The sequence below is a fragment of the Mustela erminea genome, chromosome 3 (assembly GCF_009829155.1).
Source record: "Mustela erminea isolate mMusErm1 chromosome 3, mMusErm1.Pri, whole genome shotgun sequence".
NCBI classification, from domain to species: Eukaryota; Metazoa; Chordata; class Mammalia; order Carnivora; family Mustelidae; genus Mustela; species Mustela erminea.
In genome coordinates this window covers 100,862,187-100,884,341 of record NC_045616.1, presented here as the reverse complement: position 1 = coordinate 100,884,341, position 22,155 = coordinate 100,862,187, and the positions used below count along the sequence as shown (strand labels likewise).

Sequence of the window (22,155 nt, the reverse complement as noted above, 5' to 3'; positions counted from 1 at the left end):
ACAGAGAGCGAGAGAGAGATCACAGGTAGGCACAGAGGCAGGCAGGGGTGTGGGAGGGGAGCAGGCTCCCTGCTGAGCAGAGAGCCCAAGGCAGGGCTCGATTCCAGGATCCTGAGACCATGACCTGAGCCGAAGGCAGAGGCTTAACTCACTGAGCCACCCAGGCACTCCTCCACCTTACTTTTTCTTCAAAATTGTTTTGGTTATTTCTCACTATTTTTCCATATATGCTTTATAGTTATCAAGTTGTAGGGACACACTCTTACACACTGGATTTGTCAGAATTTTGTTTGGAATTGCATTGTATTTCTAGGTTATTTGAGGAAGAATTTATGACTTTGAAAATAGAATCTTCTCCATGAACATGATGTGATTCACCATATATTAGATTTCATCTGCCCCCAAGATATACCCAAGAACCCAATAATTCTCACCAACTCAGCTGTATCAGCCGGGTCCAAGCCAACCGGGTAGCCTCCCTCCTGGCCTCTTTCTGTCTCATGACCTTTCCATACTGTACCCAGAGCCATTCTTTCCTTTCCTTTCCTTTTTTCTTTCTTTCTTTCTCCCTTCCTCTCTTTCTTCCTTTCTTATTTATTTTGTGATTTTATTTATTTGACAGAGAGAGAGACAGTGAGAGAAGGAACACAAGCAGTGGGAGTTCCCACTAAGCAGGGAGCCCAATGCGGGGCTTGATCCCAGAGCCATAATCCCGCGATCAGGACCAGAGCTGAAGAAGACGCCTAGAGCCATTCTTTCAAAGACCTAAGTCAGTTAGTGGCCCTTTAGCGCCTAAAATTTCCTTGAGGTACCAGCGGTGCCACACTCCACAATCTGGGAAACACGGCAAATGAGTGAGTGAATGGGTGGCTGCGGACTTTCTGCAAGAAATAAAGAAATGATCGAGTAGGGCGCAGTGCCCTCGGGGAAACCCAAACGGAAAGTAATGGGGCTGGCCTGAGCAGAGAGGGCCTCACAAGGCAGCGAGGATGAAGTTGGGAGCTGACCGCAGAGACCGAGAGCGGGGAGGAGCCAGAAGCGAAAGCGCGGGCACGGGGGAGAGCGCGGGGCTCCACGCGGCCGCGCTCCCTGTGCACGGGGACGCGCTCCGAGGGCGCGCACCAGGCGGCGGCGGCGCGCAGGGCCGCTCTGGCTGGAGAAGCGCTTCCGGTGCCGGAGCAGGCGGCGCTTTTCGGGTGCTACAAGCAGCGCGGGCGGCGAGGAGCGGTGAGTGGCTGGCGGCGGCTCGGGCAGGGCTGGGTGGCGAGTGCGCAGGGAGCCCAGCGGAGGGGCGTGGGCCGGGGAGGGGGCGCGCGATCGCGGGCCTGCAGCGCGGAGAGCCCCCCTACTTCCCCGGGCGGGAGATCGGGAGCCCCTGGCTGTGCCGGCGATTCCGGGGCCGGGGGGCTGGGGGTGGTCCCTGCACCTGAGGGACCCCTGCCCTCCCGCTGCCTGGTACCTTCCCCGCCTGCAGCAGCCTGACCTACCCCTGAGGTCCCCCTGAGCGACGTGATGGAGTGCGTCTCGCCCCGGACGGGAAGGGGCTCTACCCATCCACGCCGGCACGCGCCCTGCCACTCTGTGCCCGGCTGCCGCGTGACGAAACTCCCCGCGGTGAGGCCACCCAAAATGGCTGCCGCGGGGACAGGCCACCGCGCTACGGGCTCGAGGGGTTGCCTGGTGACCGGGTGTTACCGACCCCCGTGCCCCCACATTCCTAGCCCTTGGCTTCTCCTCCTGGCGCACAGCTGGGCTCCGGGGTCAGAGAGGAGACCACCTGGCCTCTGCCCTGGAACCCTCAATCTTTCAGGAAAGAGGTGAGAGAGTGGTCCTGGACCCGCCTTGCATCTCTCCATGCCCTCTTGATCTTTCCCACGTGTCACAGATCTCTAACCTTCCCAGAATGACAACCATGGCATCCACTAAGTGTATGTAGGTGACTTAGGTCCATTGACTTTTACATTCTTCCAATCCTGTGAGATTGTGGATTTTGCTTTTATGATCTCAATACAAAAGCTGGTGGTACTCAGAGAGGTTGAGTAACTTGCACAAGGTCACACAGTTGGCTACCTGTAAGGCAAGGCCAAGTCTCAGCTTAAATGTTACTTGCTCAAAGATGCTTTTCCTTGACTGTGTTGTCTAAAACTGAGACCTCAGGCAGGCGTTTTTTGTTAGGCTACCCCTGTGTTCTTTTCTTAAATAGCATCTGTCATCAGTTGAAATTAACTGTGTTAATTTCAATTTGTGTTAAGTGTTTCCTTGCTGGGTTTTTTTTCTCATCTCCTGACCAGGGCCTATTTTTGTCTTGCTCACCTATCCCTCCCTGCATCCAGCAATTGCTTGTACCTGGTAGACCCTCAATGAATATTTGTTGAGTATCTGAATGAAAATGCCTACCTCTGAGTGACTTCAGAGCTCAGGCGCTTAACCACTTCATGGACAACTGCCTTCTGAACACCCATTGCATTTTGTTCGTACTTTTCTCAAACTCATAATCCCTTCTTCTGCCTTGCCTTCTAGAGTTTGACTTGGGCGCCTCTTGATTTTCTCTTCCATTGTCTATCCCCAGTTTCCAGGCGTTGTAATAGGTGGGAACCGGGTATGTAAGTAAATAAGGAGGCTTTGTGGCTCTTATGGTGCTGGACCCAGACTTGACATACAAGATGTATAAGAAGAGCAGGGGAGGATGAGTGGAGGCTTGACCAAGAAGTTCTGGGACCTAAGTAGGTCCTTTCTCCCTTTAGGACTGCAGGTATCTAGCTTGCAAAACAACAATTTGGAAGGAAAGATCTATCTGTTCCTCTCTAGCCTAGGCCTATGTATCATCGCTCCAGGTATGCGTTCAAGGTGTTTTAAGCCCATGGGCCTTCAGGACAAGAATATCTGTGGTTGTAGTTGTCAGAGAGGAACCCGTATAGCAAAGGCTGGTTGAACTTCTCAGATGTAGAATGCTCTTAATACTCTGTAGAAGTTTTATGAAATCTCATGTGGATGGGTCGAGAGCGGTGCCACCTGGGAGGAAGCATCCATCCCCCACCTCTTCTTTACTTCCTGGGGAGAAAGCTTAGAGGCTATCCAGAGCAGCAGTGACCCTAAGAGCCTGTCCATCGCCCAAACTTTTTGCTGTCCAGTACCTTAGAATAAAATATGGCATCTATACCCGTCCTACTGTGCAAACAATGGTCAGATGTATTTAATTGAAGTATAGGCATGGGTGGAACCCACCTTTTATATGAGGTTAAAGGTAAGAAATCAGTATCAATAAGTCATAAAAAGGCTGACTTAGCTACCATGTGAAAAGTTAAGTTAGAATAAGTATCAGACCTATGCATAAATATACAAAGTTCAAAGTTACCAAGTTTTAGTTAGCTATTACTTTGTCCCATGTTTTCAGAGACATTATATGTAACCTGATTTGACTCTTTCAAGTGGGTAGTAAAATAAATACTCAACTGAATGCATCCAAAATATTACAGTTCGGTAGTATTTTAACATTTTTAGAGGCTGATGCCACCATCTCAAGTAAAAAACCAATAGAATTTTTTTTTAAATGGTTGAGAACTTTACCCATTCTAAGTAAGTGATTAAGAAACCCACACCCAAAGTTGATTTAAGGCCCGGAGTATGGCTGATGATTGCACTGTCCCCGGGATGTTCTCAAGTTAATCCAAGAGTGGATCTGCATTATGGGGTGGGAGACAGGGTGAGGAGGAAGCCGGCAGGGAGACAGGTAGAAGGCAATAATTCTCCATGCTTTCTTGATTCTAGAAAAGCCCCCTGGAATAGAGGAGAGTGTGCAACAGAAAGCCACTGATGAGTGGAAATTCATTTTGAAGGAGTCTTGTTCTTTACCCAGGATTCAGCCTTCTGGTCTATAATTTGATCTCCTGTGTGGCCACACCCATGAGAAAGGAATGGGGTGTGTGGACAACCAGCCCAAAGCCAAACAAATTAGTAAATGGGCTTTTTAGGCTCCTCTGGTTAGGGTGATTACCCTTGGCAGCCGCATCACCCCTGGGCTCCCACGGGTCAGAAGCGTGACAGAAAGACAGACAAGCAGCACTTCTGGGCTCTGCTATCTTGGGGGTGATGCTTGATTTTTCTGAGCAGCTCTACAAATAAGCGGCATTTTCTTGGAGGACTGAAATAAGGATTTCGCATCTCATAATGCCTTAAAAGCCTAGTGTCTGGCACATAATGGGTGCTCAGTCCTGTCCCCCAGACAGTGACTTTGGCAGGCTGTTTTGCACCTGCCCAGCCCCAAGTAAACAGACCAGGGCGACCCGGCTTTCTTACCTCATTCAAAGCCTCTTTTAGAGTTGTGTTAGTCAACAGCAAGTTTCCAGTTTAATAATGTAATTTCCATTGTTAATTTTTAGCCAGGTTTAAAGGTCTTTGTTAGTAAGTCCCTGATGAAAAACACATTCTCTGTTAACTTGTTACCTGCAGAATTTTGAAAGAAAATTTTTTTGCCAATTTAAGTATTTTCTTGGCATGTAGCTGAAGGTCGGAAAATAAAATTTATCTTGGAGAAAACTGATTTTTGTTGGACATTTCTGATCTTCTTCTTCAGGCACCCAAGCTCCGGTCCTCTGCTCCCACAACCCCATCACCACCCCCGCCCCCCCCCCCCCACACACACACCAGCAGCAACTGCATTTATGGGCAGGACTTCAGCCAGTGAGGACAGAGCTCCCACTCCTGGGAGATTGGCTTATTAGACGTGTGCCCTGCCTTTGTTTAGCATTTGACAGTTAATAAAGGTTTAAAAGCCGTCTGGTACACCTCAGCTTACTAATCCTACCAACTCTGTGAGCTGACTCTTTCCTCCATCTTGTAGATAAAAATACTGAGGCTCAGAGATGGGAAGTGACTCACTCGGTGATATGGCTCGAAAGGAAGTGACAGATCAGGACTCCAGTCCACACTGCGCTTGGTCCAGTCCAGTTCTGATTCCAAAGGTTGTCCGGGTAAGGTGCTCAGAGGGCCAGGCCACAGGGCAGGGAGCTAGCCTCAGCAGAAACCTGCCAGAAAGAACAGGCCAAGCCACCAGCCCGGAAGTCATTTAAATGTCCTCGCTAGTCCTGCAAGAGGCTCAGGGTCTTCCCTCAACCAGTCAGGCATTGGGTCATCTTTTGTGTATTATTTTTATGTTCTTTCCAGCATAATTTTCCCAGATTTACCTAATCAGAGGATACCGCCGGTGTACTTCTTCAAAATCTAACTCCTAAGCCTCACCACAGCTCTGCTGAATCAGACTCTCCAGGGAAATACTTCCCTTCACACACTGGCACCCTTCCTCACTCGAGCAAGTTCGCTACCCACCCCTGGAAACTGAACTGTTGTGAGGGTTGGATGAGATGATAATACAAGGAAAGCTCTCGTATTGTTATTAAATTAGTGGTTATTATGAAGCAGTATCCTGATTTTATTGGTAAAGATCCAGGAACTTGGAGCCGTGGGCTCAGGTGTGCGAGACCACGGCATCATCGCTGGGGCTGGGATGTGAGCTCAGGCCTGCTGTCTCCACAGACACAGTCACCTGACCAGTACACACCGCTTCCCGCCTTCTCTCTGCCAGTTACAGTCCAGCTTGGATCCAGGAACACAAGCTCAGCTCACAAGCTCGTTCAGTGAACTTACCTGGAAATGAAACTGATCACCATTGCCTTGCTGGTGCAGACTTCACCAGCCATGAGGCTTATGTGCGGTGGGAGGGGGGCCTGGGCCTGGGAGTGAACGGGTGGTCCTCACCCTTGCAGAGCTGTGTGCTGTGTGCTGACGGTGTGACGTCTAACTGACCAGGGAGGCAGAAATGCCCTCCCAGAACTGTTCAAGAAGATGGTGATGTAGTTTAAATAATGCCCTGGGGAAAGATGGAGTTCATTAACATTGCCAGCCGGCCTGTAATAGGTCATGCCTCATAAGTGGAAGGTATTTGTCATGGCACTCATTTGGGCTTTAAAAGTTTATTAACTTGGGGCACCTGGGTGGCTCAGTGGGTTAAGCCTCTGCCTTCAGCTCAGATTACGGTCCCAGGGTCCTGGGATCGAGCCCCACATCGGGCTCTGCTCGGCAGGGAGCCTGCTTCCTCCTCTCTCTCTGCCTGCCTCTCTGCCTACTTGTGATCTGTCTGTCAAATAAATAAAGGATTTTTCCTTTAAAAAAAAAAAGGTTTTTAACTTGGAGTACATGGTGGTGCAGTTGGTTGAGAGGCCAACTGTGGTTTCAACTCAGGTCATGATCTCTGGCTCATGAGACTGAGCCCCAAGTTCAGCTCTGCACTCAGCGTGGACTTGCTTGGGAGTATCTCTCCCTTTGCCCCATTGCCTGCTATGTCTCTCCATTGCCTGCTATGTCTCTCTCTCTAAAAATAAATCTTTTTTAAAAAAAGATTTTATTTGTTTATCTGAAAGAGAGAGTGAGCAAACACGCAGGGGGCAGCAGTGGGAAAGGGAGAGTCTGCTCAGCAGGGAGCCTGACATGGGGCTCAATCCCAGGACCTCAGGATCATGACCAGAGTGGAGAGCAGTTGCTCAACCAACTGAGCCATCCAAGTGCCCCTAAAAATAAAACCTAAAAAAAAAAAAAAAAAAAGCTTATAAACTCCGCAACTTGGCTATTAACAGATTTCAGAGCAGGCTTACTCCATTGAAATAATGGTTATTTTGAAAAGTGTATAGATTTGGATATAGGAGTCATTCAACAAGATTAGTGATCTGGTAACTCAGTTGAAGCCTTTATCAGCAGAGCTAAGTGATGGCCATACCCAGTAAGCTCTATGTGTGAAGCATGTCTACAAGTTTTTCTGGGGAAATTTAGGTTGCATTCATTAAAATGTTTTGGGTTTTTTTTTTTTTTCAGTTTATGGTTTACTGTATGTAGGGTCTTTCCAAACCCAGGATCAAGTTAGTGCTGGGTGCAAGAGAGGCCCTCAGTGAATACTGAATGCATAAAGTAATTTTGTGAATGAATGAATGAACATAAAGACCTGGAGAAATTTATTTTGATGAGGCTCCCTGAGACTATATTTCTTAAAACCTTAGCCAGGATATTGAATTTGAAGCTATTTTCCTCCGAAGAGATTATTTCTGTCCCCTTTCTGGGGTCAATTAGTGAATCAACATATATAATATATAAAATAATCTCTTTAGAAATGACTCATTTAAATGCAGTCTAATCCTCTAATGGTTAATGGTCCCAGATAACCACGTCCTGAGTTCATTGGAAGTGATTTTGTCTTTAAGTGATAAAGCCTTGACTATCTTCTGATAGCGAAGTGATGTCAGTCAACCACAGAAAACTTTTTAAAAGCTCACTGTTTTTTTTTCTCCTACAAAGAATATTTTAATACCTTTAAAATATAATTTTTTCTTTAAAATTACTCATGGAAAAGATTCTTAAGTCTGGATTAACAGCTCAACTGGTGAAACTTCAGGAGACTTCTTACAGCTATCTAAGTATACAAGGAGGTCCTCTTCAGCAGCCATCTCCCTGTCAGGTCTCTGTTCTGGACTCTTAACAGCCTCTGTCTCCCTCAGCTCCCCTATTCCACCTGTTCAGGTCTTGAAAGCTCAATCTGTTGAACGTCAGACATGTGCCAAGATGATGTGGTGTAAACCATCACATTTGGCTATTGACTATCTGCAGTTATCAAACCCGCTGGTAACTGGCTCGTAAGTTCCTGCTGGGCAAGTTCTTCACTGAGTGCCCCCCCCCCACCGTGGCTGTGACGTTCTGCCCCTCCTGTCTCTCTCTTCGTGGCCTCTCCGAATTCCTGAAGACCGTTCCGCAGTTGCGCACAACCGTCGAAGCCTCAGGTAGACACACAAAGGGAGAAGCCTCCCCACTGGTGTCTTCTGATTCTTGATGTGGCATCTTTCACTTGCTTCTGGTGTGATAAAACCACTCAACTCACACATTCTTGAGCACATTCCTTGGTGTCCTGTGTAGTCTGTCCCTTTAAGGTATGGCATTTTCCCTTACCCATGCTACTGCTGCAATCCAAAGGGATATATGTTCTTCTCTGAGACTTTTTGTTTGTTTGTTTGGGGTGGTGGGGGGAAGAGACCATGAGCGACGGGAGGGGCAGAGGGAGTGGGAGAGAGAGAATCTTAAGCAGACTCCACACCCAGCATGGAGCCCAACACAGGGGCTCCATCTCACTACCCTGAGATCATGACATGAGCCAAAATTAACCGACTGAGCCACCCAGGCACCCCTCTCTGAAACCTTCTTTTGAGCCATACTAGTTCTTGTTCATTCCTGCTGTCCCCAATATCATCATAAAGTTGTACAACATAATGACTTCATCCAGTGTTCTCTGCAGAAATTCCTAGTTGCTGAGTACCTGTTATAAAGCTGCCAGAACCCTGTGCTCAGCTGTGTTTGAGAACAACTCCCCACGAAGGTATCTGATCTTTGACCAGGTCCACCCTGGGTGGGGAGGATGAAGGAACAAAGCCCAGGAACCGTGAACCTCCAGATGGCGGTGCCCGGCTGAACCAGACTGCAAGAAAACCAAACTGGTTCCTTTCTATCCCACCCCTGGGGATTTGGCTTCCTCCCCACAGAGGTGCCCAAGGTGGCTTTAGCATCCCCAACCCTCTGACTCAAACAGCTGCTCCCAGTATGCGGGGACCAGTGCTGCCCACCAGCCAGTGGGTGCCCAGGACACGGTGGTTTGACCAAGCAGTGACGCCCTTGGCCCAGCCAGCGGATGGAAGGGGCGCATGTCCACGGGACCCCCTGCCATGTGGTGGCAAAGTCCCAATGCAGACACATTCCCCCTGGAGGTGGTTGCGGTGTCAGAGGCCCAGGTACAAAATACAGCACTTCTGCGGTGCTGATGAGAGGGGTCCCCAGCAGCACCTCAGTGCCCCCTCCACCAGCACCCTGACTCAATGCACCAAGAGCTATTGCTTGGCCCTCAGAGCACCCAAACCTGGGGCGGGGGGGCCAGGGGGTAGATGACTGCCGCAGGGCCATGGGGGGACCACTCCTGGCCCCACAGTTTAATGTGGAATAGAACATAGATTTTTAAAAGGAAAAAAAAAATGAAAGTAGGCCTCTTGATTATAGAAACTGGTTGATTTATTTAGAGTTGAGAAAGTGAATTGTGCTTGAAGGTTCATGCATGAAAAGGTTTGTCTAACTGAAACATGGGAGTTGCAGTTAATAATTAAAATTTTACCTGGATTGAGATCAGCTGTCCTTGTAAGAATGTTAATATGGAATCCCCTGATTCGGCTTTTTTATTTTTTTTGCAATTTGTAGGAGCAGAGACAGGTTATCAAGGCTAGCTAGTCTTCTTATGCCAATATATAGTGCTATTTGAAATCCTTTCTAAGTAGGGAAAATAGTGCTGTATTAGTTTCCTATTGCTGCTGTAACAAATAACCACAAAGTTAGTGGTTGTAAAATAACACATCATCTTACAGTTCTGGAGACTGGAAGTCGAAAATGAGCCTGTGTGACTTCTGGAGGCTCTTTGCCTTTTCCAGCTTCAAGAGTCTGCTCACATTCCTTGCCTTACCACCCCATATCACCCCAATTTCTGCTTATCTCACTGCTGTTCCTCCGACTCTGCCTCTCCTGCCCTCCTCTGGCAGGGGCTCTTGCGATTACATCAGGCCCACCTGAATAAGCCAGGCTAGTTTCCCAGTCTCAAGATCTGTAACTTAATCACACCAGCAAAGTCCCTTCACACCAGCAAAGTCCCTTTACCGCAGAAGATAACATATTCACAGTGTGTGGGGCTAGGATGCGCACATCTTGGGGAAGGGGCATACAAGGCCCATCGCCATAAGCTTTCAGTGTTGGGGTTTGGGTGGGCGTGGCCTGGAGTCCAAAGTTCAGCCTCCTTCCTCTCTTGCTGGGTAGGTAAGGGTTCCTTGGGAGCAAAATCTCGGATTCTGACCTACCTCTGCCATGAAATGTGGATAGTGTTCAGAGGGCCCACTGTTGTTGAGAGCTGGGATGGAATGTTCTGCCACAGGCACATAGTAAAGGCTTGCACTCTCAGACAAGCATCTATCCCAGTTCCTCGCCTGTAACACAAACTCCAAGCATTCCCCACCTCTCCCTTTTTCCTTTGCCTGTTAAAGACTTCATGAGGCCTTCACAGCCCTCTTGCTCACGTGCTCCCGAGTCGCCCCAAGCTCCCAGTCGTGCAGAACTTCACAGCGTCAGCACAGCATCAGTAGGAACGTTTGCCTTTAGAGGAATAAGGAGGGCCTCAAAGAGACCAGTTCTGTTCAGGTATTGATTGGTACACTTGGAGGGGAACATAGCTCACAGCGAGTGGTAGAGGAGAAGGAGGGAGCTGGCACACCTGTGCCCAGGAGTGCAGCCCCGCTCTGGACCTGCAGCTCTTCTAATGGCACTGGCACCACTCGCGCAACCTGGACAGGTTATCTCCCTCTCCCTGCACCCCTCCTCCCGGGCCTCTGTTTTCTCTTCTGTATGGTACAATTAAAAACCGTGGGTCTTTTATAAAGATCCTATCCAGCTCTTGTGCAATTAGGATGTTCTGATTTTATAAAGTAACCAGTTCCGTCAGGTCATGTTTGTGGCAATGTGACCTAAATGTTGCTTTCTATTTCAGAAATTGGAGATGGTCTGTTATGGTTTGTTAGATGATGTATGTTAGGCATAAAGGACAAATAGTGATGCTGAGGGTTGTACTTGCAGGGGAGAAAGTACTGAGCCCTCGGTTTTATGAGAGCCGTCTGTATCAGATATCCACCAGGGAACGTAGTGACGGTTCGGGCCTGAGGGACGGCATAGGCAGCACAGAGAAACTCCGGGAAGGAAGCCGCCCCAGCTGCATGTGTGGCCACAGCCTGGTGCCCAGACTGCTGAAGGGCCGGACCAGAGCGCCGGCACAGTCCCACGGCCGGCGTCATGCTGGGCCTGCGGAATCTGCATCTCGAGGCAGGAGATAGTAATTGTCTTTGCAGGGATGAACAGTTCCCCAGGGAGGACACTCGACGTGTGTGTGCAGTCTCTTCCTGCTTGCTGCACTCATGGCTCAGAATTCTTAGAACTTGCAAAGACGACCGTCTCTGCAGTGTCCCCCTCCCGTAGACTGGCCCCTCGGGGTTGTATGCTCCTCGCCTCACCATTCCACCAGGGGGTGTCGCCACCTACCAAGGTGTTCTTCCTTTGGGCCAGTTGGACTAGAGGAGACAGTCTTGTAGGACACCGTGCTCTCCTTGCTTTTTCTCCCACTGGTCACTTGTCGTCAGCCTCCTTTGCTGTAACCCCATCCGCTGAATCCCCTCCATGCCTGGGGGGCACTGAGGCATCTCAGCAAGGTGCTGGGTCTCTGCTGACACCTCTACAAACTTCTGCTGCTCTCCTGGATGTGAATTGGAGTTTTTGTTTTTGCTTTATTGCATGTTTTATAAGTAACACATGTGATATAGTCTAATACAAAGTTTAGACATTTCTTATACGATGGCACAGCTCTCTGAGGTCCATTATATTTCTTGCGACCTTGGGCTTCCTGCCCATGATGGGGATGTGTCCTAATTTGAGATTTAGATGTTTCTGTCACCACAGCTCAGTCAGCCAGAGCCCAGCGGGGACAAACCTGTAGGCCGACAGAGTCACGCTCACTGGCTTCCTACTTCGAGAGAGACCACACACCAGAGGAACAGAGTGTGTCTCACCAACAAGGGAGGAGCGAGAGCTTTTGGAGCATCTTGGGGAGCGGTGGACTTTGAGCGAAGCTTAGTGAAGTCCTATTCTGATTGGCTCCGACCAGGGCTGGGTGTTAAGGTCTAGACTGACGTGGCCCCACCTCCCTATTTCCTTGGAAAGTACAAAGTTAAGAGAAACGTGGAATGCCGCGTCCACAAACTCCCTCATCTGAGACTCCACACCTACGCAGGAAATCCAGACTCCTTTTCATTGTCCAGAGTGGGATGTTTCATTCTTTCTGTTTCCATTTCAAGTAGCAAAGTTCCTAACAGTGTGGGATTATAGAAGAAACAATGTCTCAGTGAGATCAGAAAGCCTTAGTCATTCAAAGAAGGGCAGTGTTAGGACAGTTCATCACTGTGACCCTGGGAGAAGTACGGCTTCCTGTTAACCTTGCACCTGACTTTGTGCTTATTGTTCCAGCTGGCTTTGCAAGTAGCGGGGCCGATTTTTACTTTCTCCGTCTCACTGACCAGCTGTCTCACGGGCACTGGATTCCTCCCACCCGTTGTCCTAACATGCTCAATTTTGACCCAGTGGGCTAGGATACATATTAGTTTGAGACTTTGATGAAGTATAAATGACCAAAGTGCTTAGCATCTGCACTTGGCATCGTAAGGTACCTAAGAACTTGAGAAGCACTAAAAAATAACTTAGTGGAAAATGACCTGGAAAAGAAAGCTGCTATTTGAACTAATATTAGAAACGTAGGGAAGGGAAGCAGGAATAACAAAAGAAAAGCAGTGGTTTGAAGCCTTCACAGGGACTCGGTCCTTCAGTCTCCTTAATGTCACACCGAGAGATCTGGTCTAAGGAGATCACCAGCTTTGAGGGAAAAGATCATAGACAAGGATACATTATTTATCATGGTGAAAAACTGAAAATAATTTAGACATTAAAGGTGTTGTTATATACCTAAAATGAGTATTTAGTGCCATGGGAAAGATCATGAACATGAAGTAGGCGCCAAAGGAAAAAAAAAATCAGGAAATTAAAATACAAAGTATGATATCAACTTTATTTTTTTATTTAGATGCTATGTATAAAAAATGTCTGCAAGGAATCACCAAAACATAATGGACAGTTATCTCAGTGTGGCTAACTTATCAAAGATTCTGTTTCTTTATTCTATATTTTCTACAATAAACTTATTCAGAGCATTACCATAAGCATGCATTACAATAATACAGTGCAGTTCTAAAAATAAGTGTGTATCACTCAGAGAAAGAAATTAGTTACTTTTAGGAAAAGAGTGATGGTTCTTAGCTGTAAAATAGGTATCATATGAGGGAGATGATAGGCTACAGTGTTACTTGTCGGAATGTGTTTTTCCCACCTTGTCCTTGTTAGATTGAGGGACATAACTTTGCATTGTTGATTGGTGGTTTATATGCTGAACAGGCTGACTGAATGTGAGTCTTTTTCTAATTGTAGTATTTTTAGCATGTAACCCTTTTTTGCATAATTAGTCACTTCTACCAGTAGAAGTAACAAATTTAGTAGACCAGAATGTAGTAGTAGCTTGGCACTGGTTGTTAGGCCCAGAAAAGGGATTTCAAACTTTAAACCCTATTACTACTGATGTTATTTTTAACTTTTTCTATTTCTACTTTTTCTGGAGTATTTCTAGGCTCCCAAAAGTTAAAGAATGATTAAATACTATGTATCTATCAGGAGAAGTATGTGAGAAATTACTGAAATTTGGTTACGGTCCATTAAGATATATGGACAAAGGAAGTTTAGGATTTAGATGGTCTTTCTGCCACTTATAGCAAAGTTATTTTTATAAAGAGGAATGTACATAAGTCTTTATCTGGAAATAAATGTGACTATAGACTTTCTAAAATGTGTAGCAACACTGTTAAGTCTTCAGTAGACTTGTCTTTTTGACCCTCTAGAGTCCAGGACTATGTCTGGAGAACTTCCACCGAACATTAACATCAAGGAACCTCGATGGGATCAAAGCACCTTTGTTGGACGAGCCAATCATTTCTTCACTGTGACAGATCCCAGGAATATCCTGTTAACCAACGAACAACTAGAGAATGCAAGAAAAGTAGTGCATGATTACAGGTAACCTTCATGATTATGCTTTTTTGATTAATACGGTAATAGGTCATCATGTTAGCCTGTTGTCTTTTAAACCTTCACTTAGTGATTTTACAACTTTTCTTTTTTTCTTTTTTTTTTTTTTTTGCAATGGAATTGTCTTTACCCCCCCCCCAAAAAAAAAGAGGAAATAGGAAGGCGTGTTTATCCCCAGAGGCTGAGCCTTAGTGCAGATATCCGGTGTTCACAGTGACCTGAAAATAAGACAGCCATCCCTCCAGCTCCTAGGTACCAATCTGTGAGGTCCCCTTTCCCAGCACTCTGCCTCCTACTCTCTAGTTCATCCCTGTATTCATAGCCCACCCCCTCCGCATGCATCTTTCTGTCCCCAGATGGAGAGAGCACCATGCAAAAAGCAGGTGGTTAGAATTAGAGTAGGTTGGTTGCTTCTGAAATTAAGCCTCAGTGAACGAACCTTGCCGGGAGGGACTTGGACGGAAAGATGCTGTAGCAGGTTTGTAGGTTTGGGCTGCGGTTCATGGATTCAAAGAGCCAGTTGTGACGTCAGAGAAGAGCGGTGCTCTAACACAGCAGTGGTCACAACTGTCTCCATAAAAGACCACATGAGAAATATGTTAGGCTTTGTGAGCCACAGAGGGCTTCTGCCCCATAGTTTTCTCAGCTTTTTATTTTTGCTTTGGGTGTTTTTTAAAATTTTATATTTTTAAAAATACAATCTTTTAAAAAATTAAAAGCCACTCTTAGCAGGTGAGGCAGACAGGCCACAGACAGTAATTTACAGACTCCTGCTCTAGGGGGAGTCAGCCAGAAGCTGAGATCTGGAGCAGCGGGCGCTACCCAAACATGCCATGAGCGGCACCCACAGGCAGGTGTTTGATGGTCACGTGGGTGGTCAGGGAAGGAAGCAGGGCAGTCTACAGAGTTCGTCATCAGACACTGAGGCTGGCCATATCTTGGCCCGTACCGGCGCATCAAGAGAAAAGAGCCGAGCGGCAGAACATCTTGGAACCTTATGCCAAAGTACCAAAGAACAGACAGAGGAAGAGCAGAAGCACACGTCAGGAATTCGAGAAGGGAGGTGTTCTGTGAATCTGGAACAAAAGCCATAAAGCAGAGAGGTGCAGAAGAAAAGACAGAGGAGTTGAAAAGAAGACGTAAAAGCATTGTAAAGGAGCTAACACTGTGAGAGCAAAACAGGGGCAGTGGGAGGCATGAATTACAGCGCTGGCTTGGTGAAAAAGGAGCAACAAAGACTGGAGAGTAAACCCCAGACACTCCTCCAGCAGGGGAGAGCAGAGGTTGGCATGCTTTCCCCGCAGAGGGCCAGGGGGCGCTGTTCTCAGCTTTGCAGGCCATACATTCTCTTGTGCATATCCTTGTTTTTGCTGTTTTTACAACCCCCTAAAAGTGTAAGAACCATTTTTAGCACACAAGCCATTCAGAAACAGTCCATGGACTATATAGTTTGTCAGTTCCCGATAACAGATGGGAAGGTGGAAGCAGATTAGGGGTTTCCAAGAAAGGGGGGAAAGCCTCCAGAGGAGCCTGCTTTTGGGGAGATGAAAATATTCCATACTATGACTCTGGAGGTGGCTGCACCACTCTACCTTTTCCAGAACTCACCAAGTCATCCACTTAAAATGGGTGACTTTTACTGCAATTAAATTGTACCTCGGTAAAGACAATTTAATTTTTTGAAAAAGGAGATGCTTCCCAATTAATTTGCCACACTGATACTGTAAACGACAGAAGTACACTGAAAGAGTACAGTGGCCCATCTTGCAAATTAATAATGTAAAAATCCAGAATAAAATACAAGCATATCAAATCCAGCCTTTCATGAAAGTGTGAACAAGTAGGATTTATTCCAGGAATAAAAAGTTGTTTAATTTTAGGACATCTATCAGTGTAATTTCTCACATTGAAGCAAGAAAGTCACATCTTGATAGATGCCTGAAAGAAGGTTAAATTATCCATGTGTTTCCCAGAAAATAATTGATCAGCTAGGAATAATATACTGTATTTCTTTAATATGGTAAAGAATACACACCCACATTAGCAGCTGGCATCACACCAAATAATGAAAGAGTAGAGCTGAACGTCCCAGACAGTTCAGCAGAAAAGCAATCCTGTGGAATATTTCACCCCAACACCAGAGAGGGAGAGAGAGAAAGAAAGGCAGAAAGACAGAGAAAGATAGAAAGGAAGGGGGGGGGGGGAAGGGAGGGGAGAAGGAAAGAAAGGAGAGAAAGTGGCTTCCATAGTCAAATTTGGAAAAGTTTACAGCCCATTTTCTTTTTTTTCTTTAAGATTTTATTTTTACGTAATCTCTATAGCCAACATGGGGCTTGAACTTAAAACTCAGATCAAGAGGGCGCCTGGGTGGCTCAGTGGGTTAAGTCACTGCCTTCGGCTCGGGTCATGATCTCAGGGTCCTGGGATCGGGTCCCGCATCGTGCTCTCTGCTCAGCAGGGAGCCTGCTTCCCTCTCTCTGTCTCTGCCTGCCTCTCTGTCTACTTGTGATCTCTATCTGTCAAATAAATAAATAAATAAAATCTTTAAAAAAAAAAAAAAACTCAGATCAAGAGTTGCTTGCCTCACTGACTGAACCAGCCAGGCACCCCTCTACCCCATTCTCAAGGATGTCACACCCCAGTGACTGCAAAAAATTCCAAGAAATATTAGAATAAATAAAGCCATTAGTCTGTTTTCCCAAACTTGAACATGGGCCTTTTTTCTTTCCTGTAACACCTTATAACACTCCCCTAAAAGTCTTGCTCTACGAGGCGTTCTCTTTAAAGTCAGGAGCAAGTCAGGGATACCTTTATCTTCACTGTTGTATAACATTGTTCTGGAGCTCTAACCAATTCGAAAGACCTAAAAAAGAAGTAAAAGGGGTGCCTGACTGATTTGAGCTGCATGTTGAGTGTAGACATTGCTTAAATAAATAAATTTTTAAAAAACGAAGACAGATGAAAGAAGATGTACAAATCATAAAAACATGAGATAATTTCTTTTGTCTTTTTTTTTTGCAAATGATGATTTTCTCACCAATCAACTAAAAAAACCCAATGGAACAAATAAGAGAATACAACAAGTAGGCTACACAAAAAGTCAACAGTTTCCTATACATCAGCAATAATTTATTAGACAATATTATGTTAATAGCATCCATAAGGCCAAAAATATACATATAGCTACATATAAAATATTTGGGATTACATTTGCCCAGAAGTGTGAAGCAGTTCCAGGCCCACTTGGGGGTGGTCATTAAAAGAAGCTTTTGAGGGCGCCTGGGTGGCTCAGTGGGTTAAGCCGCTGCCTTCGGCTCAGGTCATGATCTCAGGGTCCTGGGATCAAGGCCCGCATCGGGCTCTCTGCTCAGCAGGGAGCCTGCTTCCCTCTCTCTCTCTGCCTGCCTCTCCATCTACTTGTGATTTCTCTCTGTCAAATAAATAAATAAAATCTTTAAAAAAAAAAAAAAAAAAAGAAGCTTTTGATAACCGGAGAAACATGCAGTAAGTCTGGATGAAAAGTCTTAATACAGTACAGGTGTCAATTCTCTCCAAATCAGTACAGTTTCAGTCCAAATACAATTGTGCTCACCTATAAAACTGACAGAATAATTCTAAGCATTGTCCGAAAAAAAGAATGAGCATAACTTAGGTTAGTTTTTGTTTTTGTTTTTGTTTTATGACAGAGAGAGACCGAGCACTAGCAGGCAGAGGGAGAGGGAGAAGCAGGCTCCCTGCAGCCTGACAAGGGCTCCTTCCCAGGACCTGACACCAAAGGCAGTTGCTTAACCAAATGAGCCACCCGGATGCCCCAAGAATGAACATAACTTAGGCACTTTTGAAAGAGGAGAGACTGCTGTTCTACCAGGCATAGAATAGATTATCAGTGGGAGGGTGGGCCTGGGCCCCACAGGGTAGAGATAGTGGGAACTCTATAGAAAGCCCCAGCACCAACCAAACCCAGCATTCACAGGATCTCAACTGATGATGACTCTAGCATTTCAGTCTGGGTGTTAGGGTGGCAGAGCAGCCAATGGTCAAGTCAAGTTAAGCAAGTTCAACATTTTCCTATCTTAAGATAAATTCCAAATAAATTAAAAACCTCCGTGACAATTAAAAACAAACAAACAAACAACCAAAACGAAAAATAACCCTGTTACGAAAGTGCAAGATGTAGAGGTGAATATCTGTATAACCCTGAATCAGGTCAGCCCTTTCTAGGCAAAGACTGCGTTTATTCCTAACTGACTACATCAAGATAAAAATGTTCAGGGGAGCAGATAATACAGCTAACAAGATTGGCCTACAGCAGGTCAAGTTGGGTCAAGTTTACAGGAGAGCCGCTTGGCAGTGAGGGTGCTGCCCCGCCCCCAGGATCCACAGACATACTCAAGTAGAGAAGAATGACAAAAAACATATTCACCGCCTCAAAATTTTACATAACTTTGGGCTCAGCATTTGTTTCTGATTAATCTTAGATGCAGGAGAGAGATTTATTAAGGAGATTGACTTCCTCATCCTTTACAAATGGAAAAGATTAGAAGTAATTAAAGTGCCCCGCAGTAGGGATTGGGATAATCCACTATTAGAATCCTGCGGCGGAAGACTGAAGCATTTAAAAGGATGATGTGTTAGTTTCCTAAGGCGGCTGTAACCAATTACCACCGACGGAGTGGCTTCAGACAGCGGAAATTTGTTCTGTTGCAGTTCTGGAAGCTAAAGTCGGAAACCACGGTGTCGGGAGAGTCACTGCCCTCTGAAGGCTCTGCGGGAGAATCTTTCCTCTCCTCTTCCAGCTTCCGGTGGCCCGAGGGGTGCCTTGATGTTCCTTGATTTGGAGCCACATTATTCCAGTCTCTGCCTCGGAAATCACAGGACCTTCTTTGTCTGCACATGGCTGGCATTCAAGGTCACTGGTCATCGGATTTACGACCCTCCCTTATCAGCATGACCTCATTTTAACTATTACATCCACAAAGACCCTGGTTCCATTTTTTTTTTTTTAAAGATTTTATTTATTTGACAGAGAGAGAGAAATCACAAGTAGGCAGAGAGGCAGGCAGAGAGAGAGAGGGGAGGAAGCGGCTCCTTGCGGAGCAGAGAGCCCAACATGGGGCTCTATCCCAAGACCCTGGGATCATGACCTGAGCCGAAGGCAGAGGCTTTAACCCACTGAGCCACTCAGGCGCCCCAAGACCCTGGTTCCAAATAAGGTCACATTCTGAGGTTCTGGGTGGATATGAATTTGGGGGGATGCTATTCAACCCAGTACAGGTGATAGAGAAGAAGCTCTAAAGATACAGAAAAGCATTTACAAAATAATATTCATTTTTAAAAGGTCGTCCTAAAGCAACAGGTATGGTGTTCATAGAGATCCTGAGGGGGCATAGACAGATCTGCAAGACCGTGGCTGTGTCTTCACAAAACAGTCTCAGTGGACAGGAGTAATCAAGGGCTTCAGTTTTTAATTGCACTAATGAATGTCTGTATTTTCTAAGTTTTTAGCAGTGAACATGTGTTTCTTTGATAACAGGATAAAACAATGAGTCCTTCTAATCTAGGGTTTCAGACTGTAGATATAAAAATTAATTGATGTTCTTGATTGCCACAGCTTTTGTCTAATTGGTTGAATATATTATAGAATTTGCAAAGTTCAAAATACATTTTTAAATATGTCATTTAAAACAAGGGTATTTCAGAGTTGAATACTTTAAGATACAAAATAAGTTTTTGTTTTTCAAAATTTCAGATGGTTTGAGACACATGGGTTTGAAATGTTCATTGTGTTTACTTTCTTTTGGGTTACTAAAATTTTACCACAGGCACAGTTGTTTTAGGTAAGGGTAAACTTTAAAACTTTCTAGCGGCATGACTGTAGAGCACTGGTGAGCTATTGGAAATGAACAGGTTTTTTTATTTTTCTTATTATTTTCTGTCCTTGTTACTTGTTTCCCTAGGCAAGGAATTATTCCTCCAGGTCTTACAGAAAATGAATTATGGAGAGCAAAGTACATCTATGATTCAGCTTTTCATCCTGACACGGGTGAAAAGATGATTTTGATAGGAAGAATGTCAGCTCAGGTTCCAATGAACATGACCATCACAGGTTGTATGATGACATTTTATAGGTAAGTTATGGAAATGTAACAACCCTTCACTTTATACTCAGAAGCTTAAAGTACCTTTTTGTATGTAAATAGTTTTATTGAAATAAATGTCATTCCTCGCTGAGTTCCATTTTGTGTAAATGTCATAGCTTGAGGGGGTGGCCTTAACTTTTCCTGGTGCTAAATAAATAGTATTCTCTCCATCATTCAAAAGGAGACTGAATTTTTCCCTCTTAACACCCAAAAGAAAATGAGATGGATAGCCGTAGCCATAGCCGCAGCCGTAGATGCAGCCGCAGACGTTCAGGCTCTCACGTGCTGTGAGGAGGGAGCAGGGCTCCTTCACCTACAAACAGCTGGCTTTTCTCCCCAAGAGAAGGGGCATTGAGTGTCTGCTGTATGCCAGGCTGTCTGCAGATTTAACATCAGGTTTAAGGAGGATGACTTGATCCTTACTGTAGCCCTTTGAGCTTGGGGTTACCCAGAACCAAAGAAGGAGGCTGAGAATCAGAGGGCGCCCTTCTGCCCCACCACTCGGGTCCTAAGCCTTAGATGCAGGACGCACGGTCTCTGACCTAGCGTTCTCCTTTCGCAGTCCATCTCCTCTGTGGTTACTGGTGTTCACATTTTCTGTTCCGCCCAGAGGCTAGATCATAGGCGATGGCCGGTGTGTGATGGATGCTCTGTTTTAGGACCACACCGGCGGTGCTGTTCTGGCAGTGGATCAACCAGTCCTTCAATGCCGTGGTCAATTACACCAACAGAAGCGGAGACGCTCCCCTCACTGTAAAGTAAGACCCTGAGACTTTAATCGTTCTCCGTACTGCCCCAGTGTGCGTTGGGGTCAGTGGTGTGTAGATTGTTGGTGTTGTTCAGAATATCATGGAGCATATTTTCCAGCAGCCTTTCTCCTCCTGCCTTCCCATCAAGATGACCGTCTTGTCTAGCCTGCCTTCTCAGACGTCATTCGTGCTGTTAGGGATGCTGGTGGGCACACCCTCAGGCAGGACACAGGGCGGACAGTCGAGGGCCAGCCTGTGGCAGATGACAGGCTGTGCCCCCGTCTACCCCGAGCCTATGGCCAGTTAACCCATCAAAATTAGCGGCGTCCAGAGTGTGATCTCTGCAGAAACCAAGGGGACTTTTATTTAGGATTTGTCTTTAAATAAGCCATCTATAGAGCCAAACAGAAGGTAATAGGTTTTAAAATATTGCCTCCTGTTAAAAAAAAAAAGTGTTCAAGCAGGCTTAAGAGATTAGCGAACCAAAACTTTTAGCTCAACTTGGAGAACGCTTCAGAGTGTTTTCTTTTTTGTCACTTTAGATGGCTTATGACAGTCCGTAGCCTTCTCTTGTCACCATATGGAACAAAGGCTGTGGAAATCTGTCACCAACAGTGTTTAGCACACCTTCATTTCTTCCAACCGTTTGAATTAACACTTATTTTATTTATTTTTATTTATTTATTTATTTATCTTTTGAGAGAGAGCACACTGGGGGTGGGGGGGAGAGAGGGAGAGGGATACAGAACCTTAAGCAGACTCCATGCCCAGCACAGAACCCAATGTGGGCCTCGATCTCACCATCCTGAGATCATGACCTGAGACGAAACCCAGAGCCAGATGCTTAACTGACTGAGCCACCCTGGCGCCTCTAAAATCGTATTTAAAATAAGAGAAAACAGCTGCGCTTAACTGCCTGTTGTAGATGGGACTTTCAGGATTTTGATACAGCGAGTTAGTTTTAAGAACCAGCAGCGTGGGGGGCGCCTGGGTGGCTCAGTGGGTTAAAGCCTCTGCTTTCGGCTCAGGTCGTGGTCTCAGGGTCCTGGGATCGAGCCCCGCATCGGGCTCTCTGCTCAGCGGGGAGCCTGCTTCCTCTTCTCTCTCTCTCTGCCTGCCTTTCTGCCTACTTGTGATCTGTCTGTCAAATAAATAAATAAAAATCTTTAAAAAAAAAAAAAAGAACCAGCAGCATGGACGTTTTATCCTAGTATGTGTATTTATATTTTGAGAAGTACTTTTAATTTAGGCAGATATGCTGCCACACTTCCGCCAAGATGCCGTTCCCTACACACTCGCAGCGCCTCCGTGCCCCACCCCCCAGTACCTACTCCCTATGGCTGCTGCTGACGGTGCTGGTCGGCTTGTCTGCACGAAAGGCCACTCTTCCGGGGGCTGCTTGCTTCCAGTCTGCATTTGCCCGTTTGTAGAGTGATAATGAGGCTGGTTTTGTGGGCTCTTCCTTCTTAATCACG

General features: G+C 46.0%; 1 protein-coding gene and 1 long non-coding RNA gene across 8 annotated transcripts in view; one reads left to right on the top strand and one right to left on the bottom strand.

Moving 5' to 3' along the window:
- The first annotated feature begins 1,090 nt into the window (after positions 1-1,090).
- The window catches only part of SFXN1 (sideroflexin 1), a 36,730-nt gene continuing 15,665 nt past the window's right edge, over positions 1,091-22,155 (top strand). For 4 of the 6 annotated variants that reach the window (XR_004284108.1, XR_004284107.1, XM_032336982.1 and 1 more), the window contains exons 1-4: positions 1,122-1,227; positions 13,605-13,779; positions 19,749-19,919; positions 20,591-20,689. Coding sequence is in view for 4 of the 6 variants with exons in the window: in XM_032336982.1 (XP_032192873.1) it covers positions 13,616-13,779; positions 19,749-19,919; positions 20,591-20,689 (434 nt within the window). In the remaining 2 variants the exon portion in view is untranslated. Of the gene's footprint in view, positions 1,228-13,604; positions 13,780-19,748; positions 19,920-20,590; positions 20,690-22,155 lie in introns of all 6 variants that reach the window. The other 2 variants (XM_032336983.1, XM_032336984.1) reach the window with 2 other exon arrangements.
- Positions 3,180-5,814, bottom strand: LOC116586692. Of its 2 annotated transcripts, none has more exons than XR_004284109.1 (4): positions 5,644-5,814; positions 4,879-5,024; positions 4,297-4,443; positions 3,180-3,777 (listed from the first exon to the last, which is right to left on the bottom strand). It is a non-coding gene; the product is annotated as an uncharacterized LOC116586692 (long non-coding RNA). The 2 variants fall into 2 exon arrangements; XR_004284110.1 differs by having other exon boundaries at positions 4,297-4,409.